At 33.7% G+C, this 10,429-nt stretch overlaps 3 protein-coding genes across 3 annotated transcripts in view; 1 reads left to right on the top strand and 2 right to left on the bottom strand.

Moving 5' to 3' along the window:
• Positions 1-389: 389 nt before the first annotated feature.
• On the bottom strand, positions 390-2,236 carry LOC128165093 (uncharacterized; the record flags this gene model as incomplete). The annotated part of the gene is made up of 1 exon (XM_052829304.1): positions 390-2,236. A coding segment is annotated over one exon (609 nt), but the record flags the coding sequence as incomplete, so codon positions are not given.
• LOC128164716 (uncharacterized) lies at positions 2,235-6,158 on the bottom strand. Its single transcript, XM_052828710.1, has 3 exons — positions 5,944-6,158; positions 5,448-5,742; positions 2,235-3,215 (listed from the first exon to the last, which is right to left on the bottom strand). Exons 2-3 carry the CDS (start codon positions 5,740-5,742, stop codon positions 2,266-2,268), a joined length of 1,245 nt encoding a protein of 414 aa, XP_052684670.1. The 5' UTR covers positions 5,944-6,158; the 3' UTR covers positions 2,235-2,265.
• A 2,592-nt stretch (positions 6,159-8,750) lies between these two features.
• The window catches only part of LOC128168069 (uncharacterized), a 3,817-nt gene continuing 2,138 nt past the window's right edge, over positions 8,751-10,429 (top strand). The window contains exon 1 of the mRNA XM_052834162.1: positions 8,751-8,841. The gene's annotated coding sequence lies outside the window, so the exon portion shown is untranslated. The remainder of the gene's footprint in view (positions 8,842-10,429) is intronic.

Here is a 10,429-nt window from a genome sequence, read left to right on the forward strand (position 1 = left end):
TATGATTTAATCATATATTGTTAAATTGAAGAAGATGGGTGGATAAGGCGTGTAAAATGCCCATGTACGGTCTGAAAATCTACTGAAAAATCAAAATATGAATAAATCTGATATCTAAAAAAAAATTTACTTAAGGACGTTGGATCCTGCGTTTTTTTCTAAAGTATTTTTTAAAAAACTACACACATAGCTTTATCAAAATTCAAAACAAAATTTTGGGGTCTGTATGCTTCATTTGGCACTACGGTGTATTTAATATGACGTCATTGTACATAAATTGCTTTTCTCTATAATCGGAATGAACCGTGGCATCAAATATAAATCTATATCATTTAAGTTATTTTAAGACACTAATAAAATTATTTATTAACATAGTAAACAGTAGCCAATTCTGACAGCATTATTCAAATGACCTTTTTCTAACCTTGCATGACCTTGGAATCTTAAACAATAACTATAACTAATTGTTGGAAGTGCTTGTCATGGCCATTTATTCACAATCATCAAAATACAAATTATGCGCCGATCATCAAATCGATATGGCAGCATACACGAAAAACGAGTCCAAGCACAAGAAATACCACCTTGACCCAAGGGACCTGGAAATAACAGTGCCCCATGGAGGTGGCATTCTTTGCAAAATTCTGCCATTATTTGTATTGTAAAAGACACGCGCATAATCTTCTGTCTTAACTGGTATTGATGAAACTTTGAGACCATGACGCTGAAAGTAGAAATAAAAACAAAAGCCAAAAACTTTGTTCTAAACATACACATACTTGTCATATGAAATTGTCAGCCTTACAATAATTGACAAAAGGAAAACCTTTTAAATTGTAAAGAAAAATATATATTAATGCCAAGCTGTTCTTCACACCTAATAATACATCATTAAATAACCTATATTGGCAAGAGGTGGGTGGGAGGGTTTTTCTAAGATGAATTTGTGCCACCTATCAACTTTGGATTGAGCAGGAAAAGGAAGTAGCAACCGCGCATGCCCAGTTATATAGTTGTATTAAACAAGAGTTATGGATCTTGCAACAATGACAGTTAACAAGAGTTATGGATCTTGAAACATTAACATAACACCTATGCTTAAAATAACCTGGTTTATCCAGAGATGATAAACCCTATTATTTTAAGACACTAATAAAATTATTTATTAACATAGTAAACAGTAGCCAATTCTGACAGCATTATTCAAATGACCTTTTTCTAACCTTGCATGACCTTGGAATCTTAAACAATAACTATAACTAATTGTTGGAAGTGCTTGTCATGGCCATTTATTCACAATCATCAAAATACAAATTATGCGCCGATCATCAAATCGATATGGCAGCATACACGAAAAACGAGTCCAAGCACAAGAAATACCACCTTGACCCAAGGGACCTGGAAATAACAGTGCCCCATGGAGGTGGCATTCTTTGCAAAATTCTGCCAAATGAACCACGAACAGTGGTACATCCGCCAACAAATCTAGGCGGTCAATTTTGCAAACAATACAAGTACAGAATGACTTAAGTTGCAATGATAATCAGTTTTACATACAACCACACAAAAATTAATTGCATCAATACTCAACTCACAACTTCAAATTATCAGCTGGCCATGACAAAGCTTACTGTTTAATAAGTGGATAAAATCTGTCAGTGGATGACATGAATTGCAACAATGCATTTTTCAAAGAAGTTACAAATAGTTCATTTCCCAAGTCAGACAAATGTATGCCATCTTTTCGAAATAGGGTACCCTGTGTACTTAAAATATCAGGATATTTTATGGAGGCCCCACATACCTTCTTAACAACAAATGTAGCAAGAGCTGAATTTAATCTAGTTCTCCAATTTTCCCCATCTTTGTTCGAAAGGCATAACGACCAATTTCTACGTGGCAAGATATGTGACCACACAATTATTGTCTTTGGCAATAGCCTTGTTATTTTAGACACGGTCAACTTCATGTACTTTTGTAAGCCCTTTAGTGTATTACGAGGGTTGCCAATATCGTTGCCACCACAATGTATAACTAAAAGTGTTGGATGTCTATTACATTGCCTTAGCATTTCTTTGATAGTCTGGTACAACCGAGACCAAACCATGCCCCTAATTCCCTGCCAAATTATTCTTTGTGATGTTAGTCCCAAGTTGTCATCAATATTTTGTTGTGCATATTTCTGGGCCCAATGAATTATAGATGATCCGACAACCCATATGCCATCTGAAATAATTTGTAATCAGTACATATTATAATTTACACTTAAAGAATTGGTCTGATGTATGATTTGTAAGCTGAGGAATTCCATCTACCCATGATTTTAATTTCAGATTCATTCATGCCACTTAAATATAAATGGGTGGCCCCGCCAATTCTGAAGGAATGGGATTTATAAACACCACTAGATGTAGGCATGTTCAAAAATGATAAACACCTGTTTAGCATGCTTGAAAACTGATATTGAGTTAAAGGTTTGGAGTTGTAATGCACGAAAAATTTATTTGATCTTACAGTATGCCTCACAACAAGAAATTTCTGCAATAATAAAAACAAAATTTGTGACTGGGCATGCTTTAGAACTTTCACTGACGAGCCTTGATACAATTGATCAGTCTTGGAGCTTTTGATAAGGATAATAACCTGGTCCTGCAATAGCTGTACACAATTTGACTGAAGGGACACCACCTCACTAACTCTAAGCAAAGCAAAAAATGCCAACAAATATGCACATTGAAATAGCATTGCCTCGTATGTTGAATATGTTACTTGAGGCAAAGTATCTATGATACTGAGGAGCATTTGTAATGTTATAGGCCTTCTAATATCGCTAGTTAATGTAGACCTTTTGTATCCACTGAGCAATTTCTTAATCAAAAACGATTCCACTGGATTTGTCCAACCATGAACATTTATGAAAAAACTCAAACCTGACAGATAACACTTAACAGTTGAAAATGCACAATTACGTTCATACATGTATGCAATAAAATTGATAACATGGTCGATAGGAGGTGGCCACAACTGTTGTAGAGACTTATCTACCCTATATTTGAAAAATGCTTGAATGCCTTGCTTATAAACTTTGTTTGTATTCTCAGAAATACTAGCTTCTACTAGATCCTCTACAATTGATGAATAATTTGCAAAAATTGTGTAGGAACTGGACAAGGATAAGGCTGCGCCCCAGGAGCCAGCTGATGAAACTTCCAAAACTGAAAACGAGAAATAGCATCTGCTTTATTGTTCTTAACACCTGGAATATGCTGAGATTTAATTTGTATGCTTTTCTGCAAAGTTTTGAGAACTAAGGCTCTCAACAAAATCATGACTCTCTTATTTTGTGATGTTTTGTTGTTAATTATATGAACAAGTGCTAAATTATCAACATGCAATAGTAATTTATTACAAGCTAGTTTGTCTGCCCAGATAAAAATTCCTAACACTATTGGGACAAGTTCCAGAAAAGTAATATCTTTCTTTATGTCCTGTGACCAATCTACTGGCCAAGCTAACCAACTCCATTCATCACCAAATACAACACCACACCCATAAGCTCCTGAACTGTCTGTATAAAATTCAAATGTATCATCCATAGACCAGTCTACAGTTGAAAATTTTGTAAATCCATTAAAATTTTCTAGAAATACAACCCACATTTGAAGATCTAACTTTATTTCATTTGATACCCTAATAAAATGGAAAGGTCTAGCAATACCTTGCAGTGCCCCATAAATTCTCCTACAAAATGCTCTACCCACAGGCAACGCTTTTACTACAAATGCCAATGAACCCACTAATGATTCCAATTCTTTCTTTGTTACTTTTTTACTGCCAAGGACATACTTAATCTTGCCCAACAACTCATCCACTTTTTCTTTTGGAACAAAAATTGTACCTTGCACAGAATCAATTCCCAGTCCTAAAAATTCTAAGCAGTTAGATGGACCTTGAGTTTTTTCTGGTGCAATTGGAACTCCCAAATATTCACACAGTTCTAGAAATTGATGCATCAAACCTGTGCAATCACTAGAGTCAGCTGATCCCACAAATAAAAAATCATCTAAGTAATGTACGATCCCATCCTTTTGTGACCTCTTCTCCAATTCCCAATGTAAAAAAGAGGAAAATTTTTCAAACAATGAACAAGACACAGAACATCCCATTGGTAAACACTTGTCTATGTAATATGATTTATCAAACTTGAAACCAAGCAGACAAAATTCTCTTGGACTTATTGGTAAAAGCCTAAAAGCACTAGAAATATCCATTTTTGCCATGAGGGCCCCTTGTCCCTTTGTTTGAATTATGTTAATTGCATCATCAAATGAAGAGTAGTTGACGGAACAAAATTGCTGATCAATGTAATCATTAACACTCTCTCCAAATGGATGGGACAAGTTTGTAATCATACGCCATCCACCTTGCTTTTTTGGTAATAAACCAACTGGGTTACATCTTAAATTTGATATTGGTGGGGCTGAAAAAGGACCTAAAACTCTACCAAGATCTATTTCCTTCTTAATCTTTTCTGCCAATTCATTAGAGTGTTGAATCGCAGACTTCATATTCCTAAACTCAACCTTAATTCTAGGGCCATGATAGTTTAATAAAAATCCTCCCTCAAAACCCTGTGCTAACAAGTGTGCAACTTTTCTGTCTGGATAACTTCTAACTAACTTGTGAAGATTATTAACTTTTATTGGAGTAGATCCCAATTGCCATAATTTATTGTGTAATTGGGCGGAATGATCTCTGTGGGAATCTAGGGCGGAATTGCTGTGATGCGGGCTTAACTGGGGGGTATTGTTTACCCGTACTGTTATTCTGGGAATATCTACAATTCAAAGAAGGATGTGAACCATTACACTTGACACAAATATGCAAGAACCTACAGTTTTGTTTTTCACATACTCCCTGAAAATTGTAAGAATAGCATTTAAACTGCTTTGTAGGGGTTGGAATGTTATTTTGGACTACCGGCTGCATGTAAAACAGCCATAATTCTGCATCAACTGAACCCCAGCTGAGACTGGAATCAATTGATTTTTTCAACCTAAATTGAACATCGTATTCCCTCCAGTTACAAGAATTTGGTGAACGCTCTGCGCCTTTCCTAATTGTAGCCATGTATCGAATTAAATGAACAGCTTGCGAAGAATGCTTGGCACAATAAATCGAAGCAAAAATTAGAAAAGCATCTGTCCATTGTGAAATGGACACTATTGTTTCATCTTTGTATTTTGGTTTGACCTGAATCGCCCCATCATGATATACAATATGATGCTGAATATCTGATGCAGGTTCTTTCATTAACAACTTGTTAAGTGCAATATAATCGTTATTCCATATCTTTTCTTTCAATGCTATGGGTACATGAGCCCCAAGTGACGATACTACACTATGGAAAGGTGTGGGGTTTTCAATGTCGAAAAAACAATCTGTACCTGTATTGGTGCTAGATCCTGCTACTGAAGGCTCGACCGTCTGATCCGATGGGGCCCTTGCCCGGTCTAGAACAGGTTGTACAGTTGGTTGTACTACAGGGACTGGCAAACTTTGGCTCCTATCATATATTCTACCTGTAGACTCGGTAACTGCAACTGTGGAAGGACCGCTGGAGGACGAAGTCACATTTGGCATCCGTGTAGACGCCCGGGAGGCTACAACCGCTCCCCTCGTGGGAGGTCTGGCATAAGGGCTCTTGGACTTCGACGTCCTAACTTTGCTAGCTCTCAACATCTCGTGAAATAAGAAATTTGAAGAAATATTACTAGGCTAAAATAAATTTCTGGTTATACCACAATTTTTCAAAATCCTTGGTTTTTTTTTTTTTTTTTTTTTTTTTTTTTTTTGTTTTGAATTAATAATGCTTAAATTCACGGCAAAATTAATATTTTTATGTTTTAAAAGCAATTTATTCAAATTAAATTCATAATTTACCTCTTCAACTTTGGATGCACTGGATATTTTTTCTAAGATGAATTTGTGCCACCTATCAACTTTGGATTGAGCAGGAAAAGGAAGTAGCAACCGCGCATGCCCAGTTATATAGTTGTATTAAACAAGAGTTATGGATCTTGCAACAATGACAGTTAACAAGAGTTATGGATCTTGAAACATTAACATAACACCTATGCTTAAAATAACCTGGTTTATCCAGAGATGATAAACCCTAATAAATAAAAACACATAAAGAAAAATGTTACAATTTCTTCAACTCATTGATATTTTGACCTTTTTGCACTGATAAAACGCTATAATTTTTTATCCATTACCGATTCAACATGTAATGAAATTTAAAAGTCTCAAACTTTAATTTCTCAAATTATGATAAACTTGTCAGAAAAATCTTAAAATTTCAGAAAATTAAACAAAATGTATGGGTCTATTATGTAAAGTTTGAGATATGGCATGAAATAAGCTGATTTTAGGCAAAAATTGGGATGAATATTTCCTTGACTTTTATGAAATATAAGTTAAAGTTGCCAATATGTGTCGATAGAAATATTGAACAATAATTATTATGTTTTTTGTAACAAAATGAAGATATCCTAATGCACAAAATATCTGGAAATTTTGTTTGCACTGAAAGTAAGGAAGCTAAAGTGACGGTACTCTAAAACAACCGAGTTATGAGAAATGTTCATTTTCTTCTTAAAAACCTTCCGCCACAAAATATAGTCCCATACTAAACTCTGTTCATTAATATGTAATTTTTCCTTTACTATTTTATTTAAGATAGTTTAATTGGCATTATAAAATTTGAATTTATGAGTAGAATCTATATATGATGCATATTTTCTTGAATAGAAGTGACCCAAAATGGCTACCCAAAAACAGAAGAACGAACCTCTTTATTTAAACAATATATATTTAAGTTTTATTTAACCTTACAAAAATAAATATACTCAAAACACGTGAAGACATTTGTATCTGTGCTCATGGCGCATGAATTAGCAAAGTGTATTAAGCATTGAATGCTTATTAATTTTGTATTTACTGCCACCCGGTAAATTCAAAATTTACAACATGACACTATGATACACCAAGCGGTGCAGACAAATTGAATACCGCGCATTCGATGCTTATATTCATTTATTTGAAATTGTTGTGTTTCGCCGCTATTAAGCCACTATTTGCGCTCTTAGTCAGGGATATGAAACATACATGGACCAGCCATATTTACATGTCATTTACTAGTAGTTAACTTCCGCGACAAAAACTATTGTGCCAGAAACTTTGTAGAGGAAAATCTTTTTTTATGAAGGAGAAGATATATATTGATGATTGATTTTTCAAATGTACATTTCATATAGGTTATACTAAGATTGAACGTTTTATTTAATCTTTCAAAACTTATTGAACAATATATATTTAAGTTTTATTTAACCTTACAAAAATAAATATACTCAAAACATGTGAAGACGTTTGTATCTGTGCTCATGGCGCATGAATTAGCGAAGTGTATTCAAAGAAAATTGAACGTCGCAGATTTCCAATTCAAACATCAGGGAATATATACATTGAATTTTAAAAACAGAAAACTGAACATCGCAGATTTCCAATGCAAAACAGAAGGGGAAATAAAACGAATGTAAATATTTCCTGTTGTATTCATTATGTACTGGCATCTAAAGCCATCAGTAATTCAAGGTTTTTTAAACTTTTACTTGGATATTAAAGTCACTGCATGTGTTCAACTTCACACTGTATTGAAATCATAATTAAATAATAGTTCAAACTGTAAATATTTGTTTGATTTCTTCAAATAATCAATTTTCATGCCAAATTTAAGCAATAATGGCTGGAAAACTATCATCTCTGTTTGGGACCCCATATTTCCAAAAATGGCATGTGGCATAGGTCAAAAATGAAATAAATGAACATCTTAGGTCCCCATCTTTATAATTTAGATGTTTTTGGATGGTTGACGTTACTAGTATTTCAGCTAGGTACCGACATCCCTAAATAATTTATATGCAATTGGATATGAACAATGGTGTTAAGAAAGTTAATGGGGCGAACAACCAATTTGATTAAATTCTTATAAAATATACATACACATATTTTTTAATGTCACATAATTTTGTTGCAGTCATATTCATATCAACAGTGATTTTTCACTTTTTTAAACAAACAATAATACCTATGTTACTTACGGATGCAGTAAATATCGCAAAATATTTCTTTAAATAATTACTTAACCCTTAGATGCATGATCCAGAAATGTGATTATACAATATTTAAATCACTATCATATTAAGAAAAAGTTATAATAGATACCAGAAATATTCTAATCATACTATTCAGTATCTAATTGTGATGAAATATTTTAAGTGGTAATTATATTGTAACGTATACATTTCCAAGAGCTACAATACTATGATACAAAGTAGACACATACGGCATACTTGTACAAATCGAAAGTTGGCTCCCTAGAGGTTACACAAGTTCACATTTTGTCAGGAATAAAAATGATAAATTATTATGGCCCGGAAAAAAGCATATGAAGAATATGTGAATACCAAGTGAATAACATGTAGTTCATTGGAATATAAAAAGTAAGAGATTGCAAAATCTCTTTCTCTCTCTCTCTCTCTCTCTCTCTCTCTCTCTCTCTCTCTCTCTCTAACCTAGTCTCGTTCAACCAAACGCTCGGCTGTCTCCGTAAATATCCGTCGGAGATTTACGGAGACAGCCGAGCGTCTGGTTGAACGAGACTATGTAGATTACAAATCTCGTGAATTCTCGTTTAAACCTTTATCCTTTACCTTGCATTCCGAAGTATATACAAATATATCATTCCGACATTCGTGTGCATTGTCGTTCATTACACAGGTAACTTTTTGTATTATCAATGGAAAGTACAATTTATATAGTCAAACCATGTAAGGCATTTGAGAATCAAATTTAACTCATTTTCCATGTGTAATATTAAAGGTATGAGATATTTAATCACGAGTGCTAACGTGTCCATACATGCACATCCTTCTTAATGTATACAAGACGGAAACGAAAGTGGATAGAGATAAAAATTTAATCAAAAATAATGTGACTGGACACAAATTTGAAAATCAATGAAATGGGGAATGATAAGTTTTTCTACGTACCGGTAGAACTGTGGGCATAAATGTCAAAACACATATTATTTTTTTTAAAATTTTTGCTGTTCTGACGACCGATCAATAAAGTTGGTTGCATGAGTGGATGGTCAACAAATCGACCATCATAACTGCCCTAAACTTTGACATATTGCACTTATGGTCATACACACACATTTAGTAATGAAAAAAACCCAAATATTTTAGCTGTGGAATTTTATCATTTACTTATATCTTCACAAAACGCTCTTCTGAGGGTTATTAAAATTTTCTAAAATGGCCACAACAACCAAGCCCTTTAAAAAAGTTCAGACATTAATTTTGGGATTTTTTTGTATTTAGTAGCTATGCACAGGGATTTTCCTGCTATGTACATGAAATTATATTTCTTTTATTCTCAGCTGCATAATATAAAGTTTTATCTTTCGAGTACATCAAAAAGTATGCAGAAACGTTTTGATAATTTATTTTGTGAGGTTCTAAAACAGAGGGTAACTCCATAAACAAACAGATTTTAACGCGGGCAGAATTTATTGACTTCAGTAGCAGGTAATATACTAGTTGCTCTTTAAAAAGCTGGAGTATCTAAAAATACTCAAAAAGCGATGACTTAGGTCTTGCTCAGTAAAACGCACATAACTTAAAACGACTGATTTGTTTGCATCTGCCATAAGGATGAGCCTAAAATCCATGGGGATACTGCAATTAAAGGCATCCTCTTGCCTATTTTGCTAATTTTTAAGTGCCAAATGCAAATTTATGCACTCTATTATTGGGTTATGTGTGCATTATTTTTTCATATTTACAAAATTTATCAGTTTATCTTTTTACTGATTTGTAAAAAATAAAATGATTTTTGATGATTCATGCGGGATATGAAGCTGGCGATATTGCAGAAAAAATACATAACCCGCCTCGGCGCGTGAATCGTCAAAGAAAACGTTTTCTGTTTATATTTACATCTTTCTTTTAACATATTGATCAATTGATTTTACAAAGTAAAAGAAAAAAAGGACTAAATTATTGTTAATGTACATCAGTACGTTAGATTAAAGTTTTCTATGGGAACTTGAGTCTGGCATCATCTTGAATATTTCGTACAGTCCGTGATTTTTCTCAGGTTGCTGAAGGTTTTGACCGACTATGAATTAACAATAAATCCCCTAAGAATAGAGGGAATTATACTTAGTTGATCCAAGCATAGAAGATATATCTTACCTCCTGCTAAATTGTAAGAAAATCATTGGCTTACAGCAGTCATTAAAAAAGACAGGCGGTAAGATATAATCGTTACATAGTTTTTAGTTGACCTAATATGGTTTATA

Source organism: Crassostrea angulata, chromosome 10 (genome assembly GCF_025612915.1).
Source record: "Crassostrea angulata isolate pt1a10 chromosome 10, ASM2561291v2, whole genome shotgun sequence".
Taxonomy (NCBI): Eukaryota; Metazoa; Mollusca; class Bivalvia; order Ostreida; family Ostreidae; genus Magallana; species Magallana angulata.

Bases quoted from the DNA above. Each gene is read 5' to 3' on its own strand.
- LOC128164716 (XM_052828710.1), bottom strand. From the start codon at position 5,742: ATGTTGAGAGCTAGCAAAGTTAGGACGTCGAAGTCCAAGAGCCCTTAT. The intron at 3,216-5,447 runs GTACAGATTGTT...TCTCGTTTTCAG, and splicing joins AGGATCTAGCACCAATACAG to TTTTGGAAGTTTCATCAGCT.